At 40.2% G+C, this 27,600-nt stretch overlaps 1 protein-coding gene across 1 annotated transcript in view; it reads right to left on the bottom strand.

Annotated features, from left to right (window-relative positions):
• The window catches only part of LOC124612794 (helicase SKI2W), a 155,663-nt gene that overhangs the window by 52,717 nt on the left and 75,346 nt on the right, over positions 1 to 27,600 (bottom strand). Inside the window, exons 13-14 of the mRNA XM_047141196.1 lie at positions 9,568 to 9,762; positions 526 to 758 (exon numbers count right to left, since the gene is read on the bottom strand). Coding sequence (XP_046997152.1) covers positions 526 to 758; positions 9,568 to 9,762 — 428 coding nt within the window. The remainder of the gene's footprint in view (positions 1 to 525; positions 759 to 9,567; positions 9,763 to 27,600) is intronic.

Below are 27,600 nucleotides of genomic sequence, written 5' to 3'. Positions count from 1 at the left end.
GGAATAATCAGTTTACATATGCAGTTTTCACATACAACACATACAACCCTTGCAAGCAGGAAGAAAACTGTATAACAAACTACCTAAAAAAATTAAGGCAATAACTGGCATGCATAAATTCAAAACTGCAGTGAGTGACTACTTGCTACAGAATTGCTACTATGGTGTTGATGAATTTTTATCTACAATATAAATATGTGAAAAATTTAGATAGCTTATACAATTAAGGCCAAAATAAGAAAGGTGTACATGTAGATTTATCTGTATTATATGTGGTCTATTACATATATGTGTGTGTCTGTATAATCAAGGCTGAAAGTATGAAATGTGTGCGTGTAAAATTTGTGTATTTGTGAAATGTTATTCCTATATGTTAGAGTTATATTGCTGTATACTGAAAAACATACAACAGTTTTTCTACTAAACTTTATTGCAAAATTATTTGACTTGTCCTATATCATTATGTACCCCTGTAAGGTGTATGATTCACAGGACCAATAAATATACAATACAATACTCACACACCTAAATCTTGGTAGTTGCCGTTTATCCCAATCCTGAATTACACGTTCAACACTAATCCTGACAGTTTTATCAGAAATTTCGAGAATGTCAGCTGGTCCAATTGCAAGTACTGCATGACCACCAACTCCATCAGGTACAAAAACACTTGTACCCCCTCCAATCAAGCCCATCATACGATACCAAATTTCAGGTTTTTCTGGAGGTTCCTTCCGACTTTTATCTTCATTCCTCACCTTAAAAAAGGAGAGAACACATCAGTTAATTTAAAAGTAATGATATGATATCTCTGGTGCAAATACTTAGTTTATTGTGTTTTACAAGCCACAACAAACACAGATAATGTAATGTGAACAAAATGGTATATGAATCAGTACTTTTAGCATATAATTTGGAGGAACAGGGAAAAGACAGTGAAATAATGTTGGATATGGAGAATTCTTGGGAACAGGACTGCCATTAACCAAATGAAAGTCACACTAAAGTGTGATAGTTGAAGCTTTCAGAGCATAGATTCAAGATGAGGCTGACATCACAAGGGTACTACATTGGAATTGGAACAATGGCATATGCCCAGTACAGACAATAAAACAGATACTTTGCGTTTGCAAGGAAGTATGAGGTCCACACTAGTCTTGGTGAGTTTCTCTGGTACATGTCACAACGGTAATGGAATATACACACCAAAGAGGTGAGAAACATTATAGCTCAGAGATGAATAGAGAGACTGAGAAGTGCTTAGAAGAGGAAGGAAAGTTTGTGTAGCTTTCTCTCAATGCAGAGAACAGTGCCTCAGTCTGATTGGTTGCCCATTACTTACCTTCAGGAGATACAACTACCAATACAGTCAACAGAAAGAATAGCATGCGGTCACTGTACTTACAAAAGCCATTATTTTTTACTGTCATTATTTTAAGGTTTACAGCCCATACTGTTGTTTTTCTTGAAAGCTACCAATTGTGATCCCACCTTTGGTGAACTTGAGAATTTCTAACAAGAGATGCTGATGATGTTAAAGAGCACACATCTACAGAGCAAGCAGTTGCTGTCACAAGCAGCCAACTTCCTCCACACAATAAGTTCAGACAACAATAACCTCAGTGTGTACACTATTTCCTATGGTCCTAAGGGAATGCAGGCTTTCTCAATGAACTTCACTGATAAAATCTTGGGTTATCAATCATGTGGCATTACCATCTTGAAGCAACATCTCAATGATTCAGCTGCTTATCACCTTGAGGTGAACTGACATTTCAATAAGTTTCTTACTCTTCATCTTCAGCAAAGTGACTCTGCCAGAAGATGATGAGCAGGAAATCCACTGAAAAGCTGGTTCAAAACAACGTTGCCACTCAGTTGACAAACTAAGAAGATTTCATCCATTGCTTGACAATGTAAATAGGTGTGTGCCAATACTATGTCCATATGTATCACATAACAATTTACCTGTTACCAGTTAGTTAAATTTTGAGCGACGTTAATGATTACTCAATGAAGTAGCTTCTGTGGTATTTCAGATATGTATTTAAATTTGTTTTTCTAGATAGATGATGCTCATCAGAATGCACATCTTCAGTTATGGTACTGGAACTGAGCTTTCTTTGCTCATTTCCCCATTGTGACAGGTTTGAAATGATTTACATTTGTGGAACTATTACTCTGCATAATACAGATGTCATCTGACACTATGAGGACAGATATCAAATGTGATGTCACAGCCACTATACCAATACTATATTAGTGCCAAAGTAGTTACATATCATACCTGGGGTGCTGTCCCCAACTGTTGATGCAATACATAACACAAAAGCTAAATCTCAGCATAAAATTTGAGAAACACTTTAATAATATGAATCAATACGTGAAAAAAAAAATTGTTGCAGACAGTATATCATGACACTGTTTTATGTTCAGCTATCTCTTTAAAAAAATCTATTCATAAGTAGTAACTGTGCAATTTTTTCTCACATGAAACAACAGATTTCAGTTGTTATATGTGGAATTTACTCATATGAACATTTTTTCACTGTTATGATTTTGATGGTATGTTTTATCTTTTCCCCTTTATTGTGAAATCATTTGTGCAGGTAGATTTTAAAACTACCTAACTGATCAATTCATCACTCACTTATGCATCCATCAATCCACCCATCCATTATATTCCATAGATTCCACCAAGATCGAGAACCTCCAGGAATGTGGTGCAAATCAAGGTATACTTTAACAACAGATAAATAGTTTGTACAAAATAATCTATACATTATATCTAAAAACAAAGATGACGTGACTAACCAAACGAAAGTGCTGGCAGGTTGATAGACACACAAACAAACAAACACAAACACACACACAAAATTCAAGCTTTCGCAACCAACGGTTGCTTCATCAGGAAAGAAGGAAGGAGAGGGAAAGACGAAAGGATGTGGGTTTTAAGGGAGAGGGTAAGGGTCATTCCAATCCCGGGAGCGGAAAGACTTACCTTAGGGGGGAAAAAGGACAGGTACACACACACACACACACACACACACACACACACACACACACACACACACACATATCCATACGCACATACACAGACACAAGCAGACATTTGTAAAGGCAAAGAGTTTGGGCAGAGATGTCAGTCGAGGCGGAAGTACAGAGGCAAAGATGTTGTTGAAAGACAGGTGAGGTATGAGCGGCGGCAACTTGAAATTAGTGGAGGTTGAGGCCTGGCGTATAACAAGAAGAGAGGATATACTGAAGGGCAAGTTCCCATCTCCAGAGTTCTGACAGGTTGGTGTTAGAGGGAAGAATCCAAATAATCCGGACGGTGTAACACTGTGCCAAGATGTGCTGGCGGTGCATCAAGGCATGTTTAGCAACAGGCTGATCCTCATTACCAACAAACACTGTCTGCCTGTGTCCATTCATGCGAACGGACAGTTTGTTGCTGGTCATTCCCACATAGAAAGCTTCACAGTGTAGGCAGGTCAGTTGGTAAATTACGTGGGTGCTTTCACGCGTGGCTCTGCCTTTGATCGTGTACACCTTCCGGGTTACAGGACTGGAGTAGGTGGTGGTGGGTGGGTGCATGGGACAGGTTTTACACCGGGGGCGGTTACAAGGGTAGGAGCCAGAGGATAGGGAAGGTGGTTTGGGGATTTCACAGGGATGAACTAAGAGGTTACGAAGGTTAGGTGGACGGCGGAAAGACACTCTTGGTGGAGTGGGGAGGATTTCAAGAAGGATGGATCTCATTTCAGGGCAGGATTTGAGGAAGTCGTATCCCTGCTGGAGAGCCACATTCAGAGCCTGATCCAGTCCCGGGAAGTACCCTGTCACAAGTGGGGCACTTTTGGGGTTCTTCTGTGGGAGGTTCTGGGTTTGAAGGGATGAGGAAGTGGCTCTGGTTATTTGCTTCTGTACCAGGTCGGGAGGGTAGTTGCGGGATGCGAAAGCTGTTTTCGGGTTGTTGGTGTAATGGTTCAGGGATTCTGGACTGGAGCAGATTCGTTTGCCATGAAGACCTAGGCTGTAGGGAAGGGAGCGTTTGATGTGGAATGGGTGGCAGCTGTCATAATGGAGGTACTGTTGCTTGTTGGTGGGTTTGATGTGGATGGACGAGTGAAGCTGGCCATTGGACAGATGGAGGTCAACGTCTGATGGAACCAAAGGAGTTGAGGTTGGAGAGGAAATTCTGGAGTTCTTCTTCACTGTAAGTCCAGATCATGAAGATGTCATCAATAAATCTGTACCAAACTTTGGGTTGGCAGGCCTGGGTAACCAAGAAGCTTCCTCTAAGCGACCCATGAATAGGTTGGCATACAAGGGGGCCATCCTGGTACCCATGGCTGTTCCCTTTAATTGTTGGTATGTCTGGCCTTCAAAAGTGAAAAAGTTGTGGGTCAGGATGAAGCTGGCTAAGGTAATGAGGAAAGAGGTTTTAGGTAGGGTGGCAGGTGATCGTCGTGAAACGAAGTGCTCCATCGCAGTGAGGCGCTGGACGTGCGGAATATTTGTGTATAAGGAAATGGCATCAACGGTTACAAGGATGGTTTCCGGGGGTAACAGATTGGGTAAGGATTCCAGACGTTCAAGAAAGTGGTTGGTGTCTTTGATGAAGGATGGGAGACTGCATGTAATGGGTTGAAGGTGTTGATCTACATAGGCAGAGATACGTTCTGTGGGGGCTTGGTAACCAGCTACAATGGGGCGGCCTGGATGATTGGGTTTGTGAATTTAAGGAAGAAGGTAGGGGTGCGGGGTGTCGGTGGGGTCAGGAGGTTGATGGAGTCAGGTGAAAGGCTTTGTAGGGGGCCTAAGGTCCTGAGGATTCCTTGAAGCTCCGCCTGGACTTCAGGAATGGGATTACCTTGGCAAACTTTATATGTAGTGTTGTCTGAAAGCTGACGCAGTACCTCAGCCACATACTCCCGACGATCAAGTACCATGGCCGTGGAACCCTTGTCCGCCGGAAGAATGACGATGGATCGGTCAGCCTTCAGATCACGGATAGCCTGGGCTACAGCAGTGGTGATGTTGGGAGTAGGATTAAGGTTTTTTAAGAAGGATTGAGAGGCAAGGCTGGAAGTCAGAAATTCCTGGAAGGTTTGGAGAGGGTGACTTTGAGGAAGAGGAGGTGGGTCTCGCTGTGACGGAGGATGGAACTGTTCCAGGCAGGGTTCAATTTGGATAGTGTCTTGGCGAGTTGGATCATTAAGAGTAGGATTAGGATCATTTTTCCTCATGGCAAAGTGATATTTCCAGCAGAGAGTACGAGTGTAGGACAGTAAATCTTTGACGAGGGCTATTTGGTTGAATCTGGGAGTGGGGATGAGGGTGAGGCCTCTGGATAGGACAGAGGTTTCGGATTGGGAGAGAGGTTTGGAGGAAAGGTTAACTACTGAATTAGGGTGTTGTGGTTCCAGATTGTGTTGATTGGAATTTTGAGGTTTAATGGGTTGCTTAGAGGAAGCCTTCTTGGTTACCCAGACCTGCCAACCCAAAGTTTGGTACAGATTTATTGATGACATCTTCATGATCTGGACTCACAGTGAAGAAGAACTCCAGAATTTCCTCTCCAACCTCAACTCCTTTGGTTCCATCAGATTCACCTGGTCCTACTCCAAATCCCATGCCACTTTCCTTGACGTTGACCTCCATCTGTCCAATGGCCAGCTTCACACGTCCGTCCACATCAAACCCACCAACAAGCAACAGTACCTCCATTATGACAGCTGCCACCCATTCCACATCAAACGCTCCCTTCCCTACAGCCTAGGTCTTCATGGCAAACGAATCTGCTCCAGTCCGGAATCCCTGAACCATTACACCAACAACCTGAAAACAGCTTTCGCATCCTGCAACTACCCTCCCGACCTGTTACAGAAGCAAATAACCAGAGCCACTTCCTCATCCCTTCAAACCAAAAACCTCCCACAGAAGAACCCCAAAAGTGCCCCACTTGTGACAGGATACTTCCCGGGACTGGATCAGACTCTGAATGTGGCTCTCCAGCAGGGATACGACTTCCTCAAATCCTGCCCTGAAATGAGATCCATCCTTCATGAAATCTTCCCCACTCCACCAAGAGTGTCTTTCCGCTGTCCACCTAACCTTCGTAGCCTCTTAGTTCATCCCTATGAAATCCCCAAACCACCTTCCCTACCCTCTGGCTCCCACCCTTGCAACTGCCCCCGGTGTAAAACCTGTCCCATGCACCCTCCCACCACCACCTACTCCAGTCCTGTAACCCGGAAGATGTACACGATCAAAGGCAGAGCCACGCGTGAAAGCACCCACGTGATTTACCAACTGACCTGCCTACACTGCGAAGCTTTCTATGTGGGAATGACCAGCAGACCAGCAACAAACTGTCCATTCACATGAATGGACACAGGCAGACAGTGTTTGTTGGTAATGAGGATCACCCTGTGGCTAAACATGGCTTGGTGCGCGGCGAACACATCTTGGCACAGTGTTACACCGTCTAGGTTATTTGGATACTTCCCACTAACACAAACCTGTCAGAACTCTGGAGATGGGAACTTGCCCTCCAGTATATCCTCTCTTCTTGTTATCCGCCAGGCCTCAACCTCCGCTAATTTCAAGTTGCCGCCGCTCATACCTCACCTGTCTTTCAACAACATCTTTGCCTCTGTTGATTGGTTGGTTGTTTGGGCAAGGAGACCAGACAGCGAGGTCACCGGTCTCATCGGATTAGGGAAGGATGGGGAAGGAAGTCGGCCGTGCCCTTTGAAAGGAATCATCCCGGCATTTGCCTGGAGCGATTTAGGGAAATCACGGAAAACCGAAATCAGGATGGCCAGACGCGGGATTGAACCGTCGTCCTCCCGAATGCGAGTCCAGTGTCTAACCACTGCGCCACCTCGCTCGGTATTGCCTCTGTACTTCCGCCTCGACTGACATCTCTGCCCAAACTCTTTGCCTTTACTATTGTCTGCTTGTGTCTAGTATGCGCGGATGGATATGTGTGAGTGTGCGCGAGTGAATACCTGTCCTTTTTTTCCCCTAAGGGAAGTCTTTCCGCTCCCGGGATTGGAATGATTCCTTACCCTCTCCCTTAAAACCCACATCCTTTCGTCTTTCCCTCTCCTTCCCTCTTTCCTGATGAAGCAACCATTGGTTGCGAAAGCTTGAATTTTGTGTGTATGTTTGTGTTTGTTTGTGTGTCAATCAATCTGCCAGCGCTTTCGTTTGGTAAGTCACATCAACTTTGATTTTAGATATTTTTTCCCACGTGGAATGTTTCCCTCTATTATATTAATCTATACATTATATTACAAAGAAGCTACTACTATACAACTCTACACAATTTGTGCTTATGCTAGCTAAATGTAAAATAGTAAATCAGGAGAAAAGCCACAATTTTGGAGAAAAAGACTGTTGCTTCCTTAGTTATTTAATTAACTGTTTTTTTTTTATATCCAACTGTTAGCTTAACATTTACTTGCTATTTTTCAAAGAAAATTGTGAGAACAGAGACATGTTTACAATAAATTTACAGTTGCTACTTACCTAACAGTGATTTTTAATCTTTGAACCTAGATGATAAAATAATTTGTTGAAGGAGTGGCTAAAGAGGTATGTTTATAATTTTCTTTCTAAATGGTATGGATTCCCAGTTTTGCACTTTATGTTAGATGACAGCTTTGTATTGAATAAGTAAAAGTTCTACAACATTATGAAACATTTACTATTCACTGTAAAGATGACGTCTTGAGTTGGAAACAGGCACAACGAAAAGACTCTTACAAAATGAGCTTTTGGCCAAAGTCTTCTTCAGAAAGGAAAACACATGTGTTCACACAAGCAAGCACACCTCATGCAGACATGGCTGCTATCTCTGGCCACTCCGCTATGGTGTACTTGCTTTGTGTGTGTGGGGGGGGGTGGCGCAGGGGGGGGGGGGGGAGGTGGTTGTGTTTATTTTCTGCTTCTGAAGGAGAACTTCTTTGTCCGAAAGCTAAAAGTTTAGTAGTCTTTTCATTGTATCGGTCTGTGACTGAAATCCTCCTCTATGTGGTAAGTAGCAATTTATCCTTTTCATTTTCTTGTTATTCCAGACTGGACTTTCCATTGTTTGATTGCTACATTTTCATTTTTTTAACATCATACAAATTTCTTTTCACTTGTGTTGCATATTGTCTTACAGTGGGTTGCCTGTCTTATGTGATTCAACATTCAGTAGTTCCCACGTGAATTCACACCATAACAAAGTGGTGAAAAGGGAGAAAGTAAAAAGTCGCAAAATGAGTTTCATCTCTGAACACAGTAATTTTAAATGAAGTTAAGCTCTGTCAACCAGGAAGTAAAACGATTGTAGTAAAAAGTTTTAGTATGATACTGCAATAATTCATTTGTTATTACTGACATAAAATTAAGTTTTGACCTTTAAAGTGGCAGCTGATGGCCCTGAGACATGCTAGAGAATGAAGGAAAATGTGCACTGGCTTTTGCATTTAGTAAACTGCATTACTGAAATACTGCGTGCACAATAAATAAAAATTACCACTGTAGCATTTGGCTTTTTCTTCAGGAGAGGAAATGTAGATGTAGTTGGTGTGTGGTTGGAAGGAGAATGATTATTCAAAAACTGATAGCTATAAGGCAATAGGGAGGCAAAATTTATCACTATAAGATAGAGGTGTCAAACAAGGAAAGAAGTACATACAGACAGACAAAGGTCACTGGGCAGATGGGAAGTAAACAGTAACTGATCTCTATCTCCTTCCCTCTCATATTTTGTGAGTCCGTATCTGGATTTTTAGTTACCTGCTGCTCATCTACGACTTCACACAAAAATTTTCTCTTTGCAATGAAGAAGAAACACATGGTTCAAAAGCTGAGAATATTACTTTTTATTCATTCTGATGTGTTTCTATAGCCTGTGTTGAGAGCTGCATCTGCTAAAATTAGATACTAGCCAGCTCATCTGTCTCATGAATTAAAACAAATTTCTTAAGTAAATTTTTCTTTAAATAAGTAATCAACAATTTATCCATTTATAAGAGTTTTGATCTGTGAAAAAGTACTAGATACTACTTATACAAAGTAATTGCTTTACATTTATGTCATTGTTACTCCATAACCAAAAGAAAACCAATACCGTAATATTTGATAATTTAGCAATTGGAAGACCAGACAGCAACTTTCACATTGCAACACAGCACTATTAGTGCACACCAGATACAAAAGAAATTTAACTTGGAATGAGGTAGGAAAATGTCCTTTATGCAAGCTAATCTCATTTTAATTACGACTCATTCAGTTCTTTTACACTACAATGATCTTGAAAAGTCAATAGAACTAAAACTTGAATTAAATGATGTTCTTACTTTTTCTTTGTATTTTTAATAACTTGATAATTCTTCCAAAAGAACCAAAAACATATTTATATATCACACAAGTTTTTAAGTTCTGTACATAAACCTTAGATGATGAATAAAGAAATTTATGGCCAACATATAACTGAAACACTTCCAGTTTCGAATTATGCAATCTGGCAAAAATTACAGGGCAAGAAACAAACATTAAACTCACCTCCAATCGTATCTCTCCTGAACTGTTTTGTGATATGGAATCACAGAGTACAAGTACTTTATATAAAGAGCGTCTGTAGTCTGATGAGAAAGATAGCAGAAGTGCTAACTTATTGACGTGTTCTTTGTGAGAAATCAGTAACACTCGTCCAGGCACCATTTCACGAACTACTTTTGGCCTTGTCATTGTTTTCACCTAAAAATAAAATAGAATGAGTTTTCTTATGACCAGCAATGAGGAAGTTCATAAGTGATAAAACAAATGACTTCCTGTAAGCATAAAATAAACTAAAAGACATGCAATCATCTGCAGTTAAAATAATAGTGCAGTAAGGCTTTACTAAATCTTCATCTCTTAGGTATAAATATTTCTCCTTCATTCATTTGTCATATACTATAGATCCCTTGACGGAAGAGATACTTCAGGGATGTCAAAAGGGTCAATGTATCTATCAACAAAAGAGAAGCAATTATTGTAAACTAAATCTATGTACTTGGAACTAGATGTATACACTTACTTTTTTCACACTTATACAACTAAATGGTACAGAAAAAAAAAGACACACAGTCAGTGTATGTGAATCCATGGCTTCAGTTTAGTCTCAGAGTAAACTCATGACTACCTGTTATTCTACTAGTTTACTAGATAAGGTGATATCTCTGATAAGATTTTAATTTTTATTGCTTTTAATGGTAAATATTGCTTTAATGCCTTCATCACTATTTTTCCAAGTTCATAAAATTACTAGTTTGTTTACTAATTATAATCATCTGAAAAATTGTAGTATCTGGCTACAAGTAAAATAAATAATAAGTTTAAAAAGTGGGTAAATGTTTTACTACTTCCTCATGAACTTCAAACACCATGATTTAAAATAATATTAATAATCATAAAATTGCTATTTATAATTTAAATATCTCTAGAATCCACTGACTTTTCAAAAGAAATGTTTCATTTGTAGGGTTTACAGAAGCTGTGGAAGGTCTGTCATGTGTTACTAAAACTGCTATAAACTCTGGTGATTGTATACTTTTTTCTGAAATATCTACTTCTTATAGCAAGCTTGCAGTTTTTGAATGTTGATTGAGTATTGTTCATCAGATTTCACTTTTCACTGTATAAGACTGCCAGTCTAAATGGCTTCCCTGGACCACTTAGCTTCACTTTACTCACCAATTTATTTGCACACCATGTTTGATTTTTTAATAGAGAAGGAGGAACTTCATGAACAGAGAGCGGATCACGAAGTAAATTATAGGAGAAGAGGAGCTATTTATGGTACCTGTTGCCAAATTAATGACAACACACCTCTTATGACATCAAAAAATATTGTAATGAGACACTGACTGTGTGCTGATACAAGATGATTCTTACTGAAAGTAAAACAGCCACAAGTCACTATTAAATATTGTGTGTCAGTACTATCACCTGTTTCGAATCAGCTCATTTTCAGATGACAGTTCTAGTTAAGATATTCTATAATTATTGCAATTGACATCATTTGGATGTTGTATGGTGTGTGGGACAACAAAGTAATTTTTTTTTTCTTGTTTGCTAACAATTTAATCAGTCAACAATTACAAGGTAACAACCTGATCAAACATTTTTGCCATTTGTGGCATCTTCTATTTCTGTGAACTGCGGGGAAATTCATAATACAATTTTTCTCCTTGTTGAAAGTGAAACATTACATTTCATTCTGCCAACTTTTGACACACAGTTTTTTCTTTGGTTATCAGCTAAGTGTTCAGATGAATGACTTACTCCATCATCATAGAAGAGAGAGCTTTTGCTAATTTCTTCTTCTTCTTCTTCTTCTTCTGCTCCTCCTCCTCCTCAATTTTCTTTAGTATTAATGGCAACTGTGATGGTCAGCAGTGTTTTCTTGCTTTATTTGCAATATTGCTTTCATCATGGAAGTGAAGTGAAAAGTAGGTACAGATCACAAGGAATATATAAGGGTTGGAACTTAAATAGTGGCAACTATTTATTCACAATCGATACAAAAGAGTTACATGTTTGCACCTGTTCCTGTCCTTCAAAGTAGTCACCAGCATTGTGTAGAACCCATTGCCAGTGATGTGGAAGGTGTGGTATACCGTTAGCAGAGCCTGTTCTGTTGATGGTGCGAATGGAGCGGTCTACTGCCTGTTGAATTTCTGGAACAGTACTGAAGCGAATGCCATGAAGTGGTTCCTTCATCTTCAGAATCAAATCAAAGTCACAAGGAGTTAAGTCCGCTGAGTAAGGTGGATCGTACAGTACTTCCCAGTCCCATCGACTAAACAGAGCAGCCACAGCTTGTGCTATTACATGTGCCCGTGAATTGTCGTGCAAAATGACAGGTGGGTTGTGCAGACAGGTGGGTTGTGCAGAAAGTGTTGCCGCTTCTTTTGCAAAGCTGGTTGCAGGTGATGCTCCAAAAACAAACAGTAATACTGTGCATTGACAGTATGCCTGGAGGAACATAATGCGTTAGGATAACACCATCGCAGTTGTACACGAGAATCACCATAACTTTAGACCGCTCCATTCGCATCATCAACAGAAAAGGCTCTGCTAACGGTATACTACACCCTCCATATCGCTGGCAACTGGTTCTACACAATGCTGGTGACTACTCTGAAGGACAGTAACAGGTGCAAACATACTCTTTTGTATCAGTTGTGAATAAATAGTTGTAATAATGAATACTCTGTTCAAGAATCACAGGAGGAGGAAGTGTACATGTAAAAGGTGCAGAAACACTTAAAGATTCCAGCTGGATTACATCACGCTCAGGCAGAAATTCCAAAATCAGATATTGCATTGTGAGGCATACCCCGGAACATTTTCAGCTTTTCGATGAAGTCCTTCTTCCAAAGTAGAACTCTCAAGCATTCACACCACAACAGCTCACATATACATGGCCAATGTCTCTGGACACAAGGGTGTGGCTATGTTTGATGTGAGCAGCAGTTCAGCTGGGGGTGGGTAGTAGGGTTAAGGAAGGGGCATGGGGAGCAGAGGGGGAGGCACAGCAGAGTAGGGGTAAGGAATGGGCATGGGGTGGCAAGGGCAAGGCATAGCAGAGTACAGGTGGGGGAGATGCTCATGCTGCCTGTGGAAGTGTGCATAGATATGGTGGGGACAGGGTAGGGCTGCTAGGTGCAGCACAGTGAAGTTGTGTGGTGTGAGGGAGAGGAGAGGAGAGAAGCAGGATAGACGAGAGAAGTAGGATAGAGGAGAGAAGCAGGATAGAGGAGAGAAGCAGGATAGAAGAGAGAAGCAGGATAGAGGAGAGAAGCAGGATAGAGGAGAGAAGCAGGATAGAGGAAAGGACCTGTAGGTGCGTTGGAAGCATATGTATTGTAGTAGGGGTAGGGAGGTCAGAGGGGTTATGGGAATCAAGGATAAAATGTTGTAGTGAAAGAATTCCCACCTGCACAATTCAGGAAGGCTGTGGCAGCTGGTGGTGGTGGTGGTGGTGGTGGTGGGAAGAATCTATATAGCACCACTGTAATGCAGTCACTGAACTGAAGCACATCATGTTGGGCTGCATGCCCAACAAATGGATGGTCCACCTGCTTGTAGACCAGTTTGGCGGCGACCATTTTCAATATGCTGAATCTGTCCTTCCAACTGTGGCTAAGCCATGTCTCCGCAATATCCTTTCTTTCAGGAGTGCTAGTTCTGCATGGTTCGCAGGAGAGCTTCTGTAAAGTTTGGAAGGTAGGAGACGAGATGCTGGCAGAAGTAAAGCTGTGAGGAAAGGGTGTGAGTCGTGCTTGGGTAGCTCAGTTGGTAGAGCACTTGCCCGCGAAAGGCAAAGGTCCCGAGTTCGCGTCTCGGTCCGGCACACAGTTTTAATCTGCCAGGAAGTTTTATTTACTGTGTTTATAGCTTTTTAAAATGTGAATCTGAAAGTGGGACTCCTATTTGACATTTTAGTCAACTTTTGAAGATACAAGAATGAACTGTACAGAGAATAGCTGTGGAAACACCAGGAAATATTGATTTCATGTTGCATGAAAGCTATAACACAAATGAATGGTTTTGAGAAGAGTGTTTTAAGGCACTCCGTATTTGGTATGTATGATCACAAAAACTTGTTACAGTTGAGCATGATAAAATTGCCTTCAAAGCAAGCACTTCATCAGTACAATGAATTTTAAAAGGCCTTGGTTTCAACTATGTAAAAAGGAAAGATGGGCGAAAGTTTTCAATGGAAAAGGTGATAGCACAAGCCACATTCCTTGGAACAATGCACATAATAAGAGAAGAAGGTCATTCAACAGCACATCACCTTGGTGAGACATGGGTGAATCAAAATCGTGTGTGGTGGTTTTAAGGTCCTCACAGGAAAAAGTTCTTGGCAATTATTAAGCATTACGGCTCTTCTTCTAGTTTTGTTCTTGAGATAAAACTTGTATTTAGGTGAGAGGGAGGGAGGGAGGGGGGAGAGTGGGAGAGAGGGGGAAGGGCAAGGGGGGGAGGGAGGGAGGGAGGGAGGGAGGGAGGGAGGGAGGGGGGGAGGGAGGGAGGGAGGGGGGGAGGGAGGGAGGGGGGGAGAGGGAGGGGGGAGAGGGAGAGGGAGAGAGGGAGAGAGCACCAGCGATTAAAATGTGGAAATGAATGCTGTCAATTTCAAGAACTGGTTCACTAAATAGTTCTTGCCATATCTTGCTCTGAAGTTGGTTACTGTAATGGTCAATGCTGTTACAGACAGAAAACGAAGTACAAACACCAGAAAAGCAGGTATTGTGCTCTGGCTTAAAATATAAAACTGCTCTGCACAGTATAAATCAGGCTTGCATCGAACTCCTGCAGCTCGTTAATTTAGACGAGTTGTTCGACAACATGTACAAACTTTGTTGTTTTCTTTCTTCTTCTTTTTTTTCACATGAATGGGGTTACACAATTTTGTGTTTAACCCATACCCCTCTCAGTATAATCGGGTTGGATTAATTTGGGCACTGGTTAAAAATTATGTGGTGGAAAAGAACAAGACAATGCAGCTAATAAATGCTTGAGCATGAAGTAATAGACAGCATCTTCCCTTCAGCATGAGCAGATTGACGCTGCATGCTGCATTGCTTTTGGAAGAGGTCTTTGATAAAGAGGTGAAGGCAGATGTTGGTGGTAGGCAATGAAAACCTCTTAACTCCATATGTCTGTGAAAATCTCTTAATTCCAGAAACTAGTAGCTTCTTTATCAAAGAGAGATTTGAAAGTGTGTGGGATTTTCTAATTTGTCAATAACTAGGCTTCTACTATGTAATTACTCATGTAGCAATGTTACGTCTATCACTTTCTATATTTTAATATAATAGAGGGAAACATTCCACTTGGGAAACGTATCTCTGCCTACGTAGATCAACACCTTCAACCCATTACATGCAGTCTCCCATCCTTCATCAAAGGCACCAACCACTTTCTCGAACGCTTGGAATCCTTACCCAATCTGTTACCCCCGGAAACCATCCTTGTAACCATTGATGCCACTTCCTTATACACAAATATTCCGCACGTCCAGGGCCTCGCTGCGATGGAGCATTTCCTTTCACGCCGATCACCTGCCACCCTACCGAAAACCTCTTTCCTCATTACCTTAGCCAGCTTCATCCTGACCCACAACTTCTTCACTTTCGAAGGCCAGACATACCAACAATTAAAGGGAACAGCCATGGGCACCAGGATGGCCCCCTCGTACGCCAACCTATTCATAGGTCGCTTAGAGGAAGCCTTCTTGGTTACCCAGGCCTGCCAACCCAAAGTTTGGTACAGATTTATTGATGACATCTTTATGATCTGGACTCACAGTGAAGAAGAACTCCAGAATTTCCTCTCCAACCTCAACTCCTTTGGTTCCATCAGATTCACCTGGTCCTACTCCAAATCCCATGCCACTTTCCTTGACGTTCACCTCTATCTGTCCAATGGCCAGCTTCACACGTCCGTCCACATCAAACTCACCAACAAGCAACAGTACCTGCATTATGACAGCTGCCACCCATTCCACATCAAACGGTCCCTTCCTTACAGCCTAGGTCTTCATGACAAACGAATCTGCTCCAGTCCGGAATCCCTGAACCATTACACCAACAACCTGAAAACAGCTTTCGAATCCCGTAACTACCCTCCCGACCTGGTACAGAAGCAAATAACCAGAGCCACTTCCTCATCCCCTCAAACCCAGAACCTTCCACAGAAGAACCACAAAAGTGCCCCACTTCTGACAGGATACTTTCCGGGACTGGACCAGACTCTGAATGTGGCTCTCCAGCAGGGATACGACTTCCTCAAATCCTGCCCTGAAATGAGATCCATCCTTCATGAAATCCGCCCCACTCCACCAAGAGTGTCTTTCCGCCTTTCACCTAACCTTCGTAACCTGTTAGTTCATCCCTATGAAATCCCCAAACCACCTTCCCTACCCTCTGGCTCCTATCCTTGTAACCGCCCCCGGTGTAAAACCTGTCCCATGCACCCTCCCACCACCACCTACTCCAGTCCTGTAACCCGGAAGGTGTACACGATCAAAGGCAGAGTCACGTGTGAAAGCACCCACGTGATTTACCAACTGACCTGCCTACACTGTGATGCATTCTATGTGGGAATGACCAACAACAAACTGTCCATTCGCATGAATGGACACAGGCAGATAGTGTTTGTTGGTAATGAGGATCACCCTGTGGCTAAACATGCCTTGGTGCACGGCCAGCACATCTTGGCACAGTGTTACACCGTCCGGGTTATCTGGATACTTCCCACCAACACCAACCTATCCGAACTCCGGAGATGGGAACTTGCTCTTCAATATATCCTCTCTTCCCGTTACCCACCAGGCCTAAATCTCCACTAATTTCAAGTTGCCGCCACTCATACCTCACCTGTCATTCAACAACATCTTTGCCTCTGCACTTCCGCCTCGACTGACGTCTCTACCCAAACTCTTTATCTTTAAATATGTCTGCTTGTGTCTGTATATGTGTGGATGGATATGTGTGTGTGTGCGCGAGTGTATACCCGTCCTTTTTTCCCCCTAAGGTAAGTCTTTCCGCTCCCGGGATTGGAATGACTCCTTACCCTCTCCCTTAAAACCCACATCCTTTCGTCTTTCCCTCTCCTTCCCTCTTTCCTGATGAGGCAACAGTTTGTTGTGAAAGCTTGAATTTTGTGTGTATGTTTGTGTTTGTTTGTGTGTCTATCGACCTGCCAGCGCTTTCGTTTGGTAAGTCACATCATCTTTTTTTAGATATACTTTCTATATTTTTTAAGAAATCATTTTTGCTTATCCTGTAAAATTTAACAAAATAGAGTTACAAGGTTTTCATTGTCTACCACTGATATAACCTTGAACCTATCATCACAAATTTGTAATCATAAGTTCAGATATGGACTCAGACAGCAGTCATGATTGTATTACGATTTAGACATTGGTACAAGGTAAGGTAATAATAAATCTTGGTTTTAATGACCCGTGAATTAAAAAATGTTTTTGTTTGTCAACACAGCAATTTAATAGTACATGAGAATTTCGTATCATTTATTGATTGGTAATTTTCACCCTAAGGAGTATGCAGGCATTCGCTTTTGAGTGTTATAACTACAATTTTGAACTTATTGCCCAAGGAGAAGGAGCTAGCTAATTGTGAAATTTTAGCTTTTCCCAGCATGCATTATGCTCTAATGACTTGCAAGAATGAAAGTAATCAAAAACTCTGATATCTTGACAGGTAACCCCAGTCATTTTTAAGGCACAAACTGGAAAACGACAGAGAGATTACCCGTTGAGATATCAGTGGTTCTCAATGTTATCATGAAGCATTCCCTTGACTTATTCTAAGAAGATGATTAGTTGTTTGCTTCTTCCATTTATCATAAATGTGGTCTCTCACTCAACACACTGACCATTTACACGATAGTCTTTTGCCCGAGTCTTTGCTACCAGTAATTTTATTTTGTGTACAGTGATTTACACGTAACTGCAGGCAAAAATACACACACACACAAACAAACACACACACACACACACACACACACACACACACACACACACACACACACACACACACACACAAAATTAATAATGATTTTGGTTGGTGTTTGATGATAAATCTTGTAGCCAGTTTCGATGACCTTAGCTTTATACAATTCTCTTTTTGAGAAAAATTGCATTTTGACATATTCATAAAGTTGTGTCAGCTGTTCTTGCCTTCCAGCATCACACGCAAGCTGTGGAGCAGCACATCTCTCATGCAGACAGTTGATTCAAATCGGTTTTAAAATTTATTTTCTTCTCATAGATATGAATGTATAATACCATGTTCACAGGTAGATGCACCTGACAATTGTGTGCAGCAACACACACTGGCAAAGTGGACATGGTTTGCTCACACACTGCCACTGCGCTACAGAAACATCATCCCCTCCAAACTCACCTGTTGCCGTGACTCTCTGCCTTCCTACATGGCATGATCTATAAAAGAAACACACACTGGGTCATGGACCCAGTGTGTGCTTTACCTGAGAGAACTGGACAAGTGGTAGCACGAGAAGTTACTCAGAGAAACACTGTCAGTTGTAGTTACTAGGCAAAATATTGTTACCCTGCTTGTGATGTGCTTTAACAAAAAATAATCTACAATGGCTGAAGAAATTTTGTGGGAGGTGTATCGCAACATTGAGTGAGAATAATGGTTCAAATGGCTCTGAGCACTATTCGACTTAACTTCTGAGGTCATCAGTCGCCTAGAACTTAGAACTAATTAAACCTAACTAACCTAAGGACATCACACACATCCATGCCCGAGGCAGGATTCGAACCTGCGACCGTAGCGGTCATGTGGTTCCAGACTGAAATTTCCACATCATTAGACAAAGATCAATTGTAAAAACCATTAGCTTGTGAAATAACATATGCATTCTGGAATAAGTTGAGTTTTGTTCAAAACTAACAATCAGAAACAAGTAAGTTAACATTAATGTAGCATTTTCATGTCCATCAGATAGATACAAATGATTTGGTCATTATGCACATAGCTATAGTCCAAAATCTGCCATCGCAGCTCCAAAATGTTTGAGAAAGTGTATCAGACGTAGCGACAATGATGCAAATCACCGTATCATTGACTTTAAGGTACAATGCATTTAAAATAGCATGCCAACTGATCAACAAAATGTGGAAATACTGATGGAATGCTTATTACAGTAGAGTACCAATTGGTCATGGATGATAAATTCGGTAAGTTTTCGGCACTTGTGATCGCTAAGCAAAATAAAAAGTCAATTTAATCTCATAAAACCAACTGTTAGCAACAGCAAAAAATATGAGTATTCTTACAGCAAAAAGTGTGGTCATTTTGCTCAGGACTGCTGGAAGAAAAAGTGATGTGTGGCGAAACATAAATGTGTCAAAGACATATATGACAGTACACTTATTGTCTCGACAGATAAAATATGTCCTGTTGCCAAAATGTCATGTGAGACTTGTGTGAAACGATTCGAATACAATCTGACGTATAGTTGATGGATAGTGGTATGTTATGTCACTTGATATTTCAATGGGTATATTTCTCGTAGTTTTGGTCTGTAACAGAACGTGTATCACTCAACAATAATAAAGAATGTGAAATCACCTGAATGGGAACTAAAATTGTCAACAAATAAGTTGACGATAAATGGAGTGAGGTACATCTTATACATTTTGTATTTTGCACATAGTAGCTACTAACAAGAACTTGTTTAGTATCAGAATATGTACTTCAGAGAAAATCTCTGCATTTTTTGAAGAAGATCAAGTTATATTACTGCACAACAATGATACTGCGGCAGAAGCTGTGCAGCAAGGAAACACTATTTACAGGTTGTTTTTCATTATGAAATCCATTTGAGCAAGTGATGAAGTAATTGTTGCAATGTATAGCCTGAAACAGTGGTATGCAAAACACGCACGTCAATAAGATTGACACTTCAGCATATGTTGGTCAAGGCGATTGTTGAAGGCCTTAATATAGCCCTGTCAGCTAGACTTCAACACCTAAGACATAATTTGTTCTTCAAACACTTGTGAATTTATGCTTTTGTACATCTGCAGTTCAATATCACTTGAATCAGTTGGGGGTGCAAAGTTTTTGTCACATTAAAAAATGCAACTAGATACACAATCATTTATTTTCTCAGAAACAAATCAAATAATACTTATCAGTTTCATGAATTTAACACTCTAGCATTGAACAAGTTTGGTGAAAGAATCAAAACACTGTCTGTGAACAATACTACTGAGTGCATTAATTGTGACATGAAACAGCTTCTCAGAAACCTTGCAGTATAGCTGGAAATTACCACTCCATACACACCACAACAGAATGGCAGATCCAAGAGAGACAATCTAAAAACTGTTGACACAATGCCAGAGCCCAAAAAGTTATATTTGTTGAGTACCAAGGAGAACTGACAAAAGCTTTTTACCCCACAAATCAGAAAGTTTATGTATGGATCCTGAGATGTCACATTCAATTAGTAGCAGCACAACACCAGCAACACAAGAAGTTGATGACATATGCCTGGAGATCACTTATGATGACAAACGAGAATTCATGGATCATGACGAGCAAGCTCACATTGGGCCATTACAAGTACAGGAAGAGACAGAGCCTCCACAAACTGATATAAGAGCAGCACAACAGCTAACAAAAGAGCAACCTAGTCAAATACAATCGACATGGCTACAATATCTCTCTACCATTTGCAGGTATTGCCTAGCATGGCTTACTGTGCTGATACAATGTCTTTGTCTACCTGATGTTCAACTATCTTTGCTGCTGCTGACCAGCACACGGTCTTTATTCTTTTGCATATGTTTACATTGTTTTCAAGGAAATGTTCTGTGCCTTGAGTGTGTTTGTTTTATTCAAGAAATGAAATTCATTCATCATATATTGTTACAATTTAATCACAGCCTGTCCAATAGGTAATAACACCAGAAAAACATTAATTTACTGTGATAAGGCTTTACTTTCTTTGCATCAATCAAATCTCCAAAGGGCATTCAGTTACACTGAAGGCTTTACTTGGAAAGTGAAAAAGTAAAAGATGTAGTGAATGAAGCTTTTCAGCACCAAAAAATCTGATGGAGGTAATTTTCATTTATGGAAGTATCAAGCTCTGAGTGCAGAAATTAGGAACATTTCAGCTACTAATTGTGAAAATGTTTGACTTGCTGATAGCACTACATCAAAACACATGATGTCACACAAGGAATGGTTTTTAATGCTTAAACCACAAGAGAAGTTTGAAGTTCCTGTTCACATAAGAGATAATTCAAACGTGAATGCTCAAGGTATTGGATCAGTCAAGTTGAATGCACTAGTAAATGGTGTAAGGGAACCTCGTACACTGGAAAATACATTGTGTGTAACTAGTTTGGAAGTCATATTTAACAAACAATAAGATCAATGTACTTGGTGAGGGGCTGGGGGCAAGTGGTGTAAAAGCTGAAAATCAGTGTTACGGGATGTTATTTTGTATGGGCAATGTGGAACAAGAAATTGTGCATCATCTGACTTATTGCACAAGAGGTTGGGAGATGTCCATTCCAAAAACTTAAAGAAAGTGCCCAACTGTGGTTTGATTCCAGAAATAAAATCAAATGCCTTATGTAAGCTTTTAAGTTTTCTGTGAAACATGTCAATATGATATAAACTGCATAGGAAGGGATTTAGATCAAGTTTTCAGACTCATGCCTGTGCTCCAGAAGAACTTATTCATGCTGATGTATGTGGAGAGATACCACACACATCACTAGGTCACATCACTAGGTGGACCCAACTATTTTGTTGTATTTGAAGATGACTGTACTTCATATGGGTTTGTATATTTTCTCAAGACCAAGTGATGTTGCTTCTATGTTCTCAGGGCTTCAACAGTTGGGGGAAGGGAAAGAAAGGATTAAGCTTTAAGTTATTAGTACTGTAAATGGAACAGACTTGGTTAATTATAAGCTTCATAACCACTTCAAGAAGCCTGGTATCATCCATGAAACTGGTTCACCATATACATCAGAGCAGAATGGTAAATCTAAATCTGAAATCAGATCTATAGTGAAAAGTGCTTGAACAATGCTTATCGATTCTGGTCTTCCAAATACTCTTTGGACAGAGTTGGCAGTACAGCAGTCTGTACATTAAATCACTGTACATGTAAGCCTAATTGTGATGAGGTGCCTTATGATTGGATTGTTTTGTTTTCGGGCACAGAAACAACTGGGGTCATATGAGCCCAAATCAAAACTATAGAACACGAAGACAGAGAGGAGTTAAAAACGACTACATGTCAGTCCCAATAGACGCAAGAGAAGACAGCTAAAAACAGGGACATGGAAAAAGGTCTATAAAATACATTACAGAGAAACGGAGGTTCAGAACTAAAAATTAAATGGCCTTTGCCATATTGCTATGAAGGATAAAAAGTAAAATCCCGGTTGACAGCCCACGTGCCGTTCACTAAAACAGCCAATAACTCAGATGGAAAACCCAAGTAGGAACGTAAACAGTTAAAAAATGGGCATTCTGTCAGGAAATGGCAGACAGTTAAAATATGGGCATAATGTACGCAAAGTGGTTGGGGAGCACCACTTCACGAAAGGCAACGGCTAAAAATGCAGTGCCCAGTATGCAATCTAGTTAAAATGACTTCCTCACAGCAGGAGGGCAGAGAGAAGGTCGTCCAAGCCGCTGGGAGAGGCTTAATAATGTGGAGCTTATCACGAAGGGAGGACCAATGGTGATGCCAAAGTGACACCACCTCCTGACAGACAGCATCACAGAGATCATCAGTGGGAATATAGGAACTAGTGGGCTGAGGTATGAGGACTGCAGCCTTGGCAGCAGTGCCAGCAGCCTCATTTCTTGGCAGACCCACATGACCAAGAACCCACATAAACATCACAGTGCCTCTATATAGAGTGAGCAAGTGACCGTTTTCCTGGATCCGTTGCACTAAGGGATGAGCAGTGTACAGTGCACAGAGACTTTGAAGGGCACTGAGAGTGTCTGAGAAGAGGACATAATTGAAAAGCCTGTGTCGCTGGATGTACTCTGCGGCCTGATACAGAGCAAAGGACTCTGCTGTAAATACTGAGCAGTGTACCGGAAGCTGATACCGAAAAACGTCAGTGCCAATGATGAAGACGCACTCGACACCATGGGCAATCCGAGAGCCATCAGTGTACACAAAAGTACTACTGCAAAGTTCCATGCGAAGGTCATGAAATTGAAGGTGACTGAGCGAGGCTGGAGTAAGCTCTTAGGAAGCAAATGAAGGCCAAGGTGAACATGGGCCACTGCACAAAGCCAAGGTGGTGAAGGGTTCACATCACCAGGAAATTGCAGATAGTGTCAAGTTAAGCCACCAGAGCAACAGCCAAAAGCAGACTCCAGGAGGCAACAGAGAAGAGGGACGCACCCCCTACTGGCAATCAAAGGAGTCATCGAAGGAGGCGGCGTAGGATAGCTGGCCAAGCATGGCAAACGGCATGCATACCTCCTGAGGAGAAAGTCACAGTGGAAGTTCTGCAAACAGACTCTCAACTGAGCTAGTGTAAAAGGCACCAGTGGCCAAATGGAGGCCATCATTATATGTACGGGTGGTGGGAGAAACCAATTGCCCCACTAGAAATTCATACAAACGGTTTTGTCAGTGGAGGTGCCTTATGAGAAATGGTTTAGGAAGAAATGAGCATTAAAGCATATGAGAAGATTTGGTGCTGAATGCTTTATGCATACTGGCAAACAATTTAAATCTAAATTTCCAAGTAACTCAAAGAAGATGGTACTGATTGGTTACAATAACAATTACAGGCTGTAAGATCCTGTAACAAGGAAGACAACTGTGTCACAAGATGTTATTTTCAATGAAAATGCCACAGGATATCCTACAGAACTCAAGGCCAACAACATTATATACGAATACAGTTTCCTGACATGAATTTCAACAACCTGTTGAAAACAAAGAGGAATTTGTGCAAGACCATGAAGCCTATGTTACTGATTAGGCTTCTCAAACAGGGAAAAAACTTCAGGCATTATGAGGAGTTTTGCGCTCCTGTTCATTTCTGAAATTATCTGATTTATGCAGCAATTATTGATCATGAGCAAACTTTCAGGGACGCAATGGCACGGAGGCTCTGAAAAAAGATGTGAAGCAAAGAGAGATGCAATATCTTCATTGGATCTAAATAATACCTGGGTTTTAGTGTATCTATCTCCAGACTGCCACACTGTTGGTTGTAAGTGGTTTCACAAAATTAAACGTAAAATAAGTGGTAGCTTAATGAGGTATAAAGCTAGATTATGTGCAAAAGGCTATTCTCAGAAAACTGGACTTGATTATGGAGAAACCTATTCACCTGCTGTTTGGTATGGATCAATTCACATTCTTTTGGCTTTGGCAGGAGTGCACGATATGGACATGAAGCAATTTTATATGAAAACTTATTTTCTCAATGGTGATTTGCAAGGAGATATTCATGAAACATCCTGAAGGCTTCATTAGTGAAAATGCAAATTTAGTACAAAAATTGAACAAAAGGATTTTTTTGCTGAAGCAGCTTCCTTGATGCTGGAATCAAAAATTTTTTTCAATTTTTTTAAGTGTTTTGATTTCAAACAGCTTCATTCAGATAACTGAGTATGTAGTGCTCAAGCTGACGACCAAGAAGTATTTTTGATTATTTTTGTTGATGCTGGACTGATTATGAGTAAAGCAACAGCAATTACAAATAAAATACTTGAATAACTCAAAATGTGTTTTGAAATTGTGGCTGACAATCCCTGTTACTCTTTGGGATTGGAAATCAAGTAAGACCATGAAAGTAAAGAACTGTTTATCTATGAAGAAGGCTACATTAGTCATCCTCAGAAAAATTTAACATGAACAGTTGCAGGCCCTATGCAACATCCACTGATTGCAGTTTAAGGTTACTGTTGCATTTAGGATAGTGCCTAGTGAATGAAGACAAGAAATCTATGGAAAATGTTCCATTTCATGAGGCTGTAGGTAGACTGACGTTTGCTGACACAGTGACATGACCTGATATTTTTCTGCCAAGTTAAGTCAGTCAGTTTCTTAACAACTCTGGGTCTGAGCATTGGACTGGTGTTAAACAAATCCTAAAATATCTTCAAGGTACAACAGACAGCAGAATTGAACACTATAGTAATCAACTAAAACTTCATATGCATTTAGATGCTGATTTTGCTGGAGATATTGATACTCGCTATTCAACAACAGGCACTGATCAGCGAACACATTACATGGACATCTTGTAGGCAAAAATGTGTAGCCAGATCTATGAAAGAAGCAGATTATGTTGCAGCATCTGATACAGTTACTGAAATCAACTGGCTTTGTACACTGTTAAAGGAGCTTGGAGTTAACATGGGGCAACCTACACCATTTCTTGTTGACAACCAAAGTGCATTACTATTAATGAGAAACAATGAACATCACAAAAGGATTAAATATATCGATATAAAGTCCCATAATGTTCGTGAAAAAATAAATTATGATACTGTTATTGTTTCTTATGTTAAGCCAGAAGATCAACTGGTACCTGGTTTACAGAAGCACTGTCAGAAGGAAAGTTTCAGGCTAATTGTAAATCATCATTGTTTGAGTCTTTAAAACCAACAAACAAGAGTGGGAGTGTTGTGTAGTATACCCTGTTTGCTGATATAATGTTTTCATATGCCTGATGTTTTACTATCTTTGCTGCTTCTGACCAGCACACAGTCTTTTATTCTTTTGCACATGTTTACATCATTCTCAAGGGAATGTTCTGTGTCTAGAAATTTTAAGTGAGAAAGATGTGAAGCTGATTTCATCAAATATTATGCGTCTAATAGTTTCAGGGAAGCAGTTTCTGTTCCTAACTCAAAATGCTCAAGAAACACAATGTGCAAAGGAACTGGAATCTCATGAGGAGAACAAAACTTGGAAGATTGTTCCTAAAACGAGTAGTCAGCAAGTTACTGGTTCAAAGTGGATCTTTCAAAGTCTTATCTGATGCCAAAGGGAATATTGCTCTCTAGAAAGAACAGCTTTGTGTGAAAAGCTTCAAACAGGAGTATGTCAACTATACAGTATGACTCTTAAAGAGTTTTCCTGGGAACTGTCACATAATAAAATCTAGAGATGATACAGTTCACATTTGCACTGCATTTCTACATGGCAACTATCTGAGGGGGTGGTATTGTCACAAAGTATCCTGTGGTCTGAAAGCTTGAGATGTCACTATACAAGCTCAAGCAGGTTCCTTCATGCTAAAACAAGAAGTTTTTAAATATTCTTTTTCAGCTTAATTTTCAAACAGATGACACTGATCCCCATTTGTTACATGGTAAAATCAGTGGTGTAGTTGTTATTTTAGCATTATATGCAGATGATGGGCTTATGGCATCAAAATAGAGAGAAGCAATTCATAAAGCTGTCACATCACCAGACAAATCTTTTTGTATTATAATCAGAGATGATCATTGTTTCGTGAGATTACTATCAGAGATGGAAGTGGGAGTGAGTGAGACCACGCATGAAAGAAAATGTTAATATTGTACACTGACACAAAAATAATAATTGAAGAGTTTGGAATGAGTGATGCAAATGGTTTAAGTGTTCCAGCCGATCCTAATGTATATTTATTATCCACCAAGAAAACAATCCAAGGTTGAGAAAATACTGTACCATGAGCAGTAAGATCACTTATGCTTTTGCCTCTTATCCACCCACAACCAGGCATTTCATTTGTCAACAGTGTGAGCTGGTTTCTGAATGATCATAATAAGGCATATCAGCAAGTGGTAAAGAGAGTTTTCTGGTATCTGACTGAAACAGAAGATGGTGGTATAAAGTACTCCAGCAGTGTTCGATAACTAAAGTAGTTTGTTCAGATGCTGATTAAACTGGTGACATCATGTAGCAAAAATAAATTTCTTTATTTATTTGCAAAACTTAATAATGTAAAAGGACATACACAATTGCTGAAACAGCAAGGGTGTTGTAAAGGTTTTCCGTGCTTCCAATTAGCTTCAGCATGCTTAAGGGTAAAGTTTCTAGTTTTCAGAGATGTGTACACATTTACTCTTTGTTCATCATTATATGCATTCTCTGTGTTTTGTCATTCATTCTAAAGGACACTAGTTCAGTGTAATAAATCTGATACTAACAACTAGTTTATATGCTTGAAGAAGGATAACCTCATATCTAAATTTAGAAAGAGAATGGATAATATATTTTGGACCTGTGTACCGTTTTCTGTCATATGATATTTTACTACGGGCGAAACATGTCAAATATCCATGAATGAAGTCTTCGTATTGCAGAAGGAAGCATTGAGCATAGTAGCTAAAGTCAAATTGAGAACTACATGCAAAGATTTATTTATAAATTTTAATTTTCGACCGTATATGCAATGTGCATGTACTAAACAATTAAAATAGTAATAGAGGACATAAAATTTACTAGCAGAAATATGGAATTTCATGATAAAATACATGGAGGAGAGAAGATTTTCACTTATACTCGAGAAGAGACAGACTATGGAAAGCAATCCATGAGTCAAAGGAGTCATGTACTACACTCCTTTTTAATCACTGAGCTCAAAAAGGGGGTGGTTGAAAAATTTAAGAGGGCTCAGAAGAAATGGCATCTGTAGGTGTCCATTTGACCCAGAACTGAATCATGGAGCTGAGTAAAAATAAGATCTAAAGCACTGTACTATCAGTGCTTTTTCCTATAAATGTAACTGTGTAAGTTAAGAATGTGTGCATTTTAAATCCACAGTGTTATGCTGTTAACTTGGGTTTCAAAAGAATTATATGTACAGTCTCATACTTTTACGCTCGTACATGTTTTGTCACATTTAAAAGCAAATAAATAAGTAAATATAATAGAGGGAAACATTCCACGTGCGAAAAATATATCTAAAAGCAAAGATGATGTAACTTACCAAATGAAAGCGTTGATATGTTGATAGAGACGCTAACAAACACAAAC

Source organism: Schistocerca americana, chromosome 4 (assembly GCF_021461395.2).
Source record: "Schistocerca americana isolate TAMUIC-IGC-003095 chromosome 4, iqSchAmer2.1, whole genome shotgun sequence".
Lineage (NCBI taxonomy): Eukaryota > Metazoa > Arthropoda > Insecta > Orthoptera > Acrididae > Schistocerca > Schistocerca americana.
Note: the sequence above shows the minus strand (reverse complement) of the source record. Positions and strands in the feature narration are given on the sequence as shown.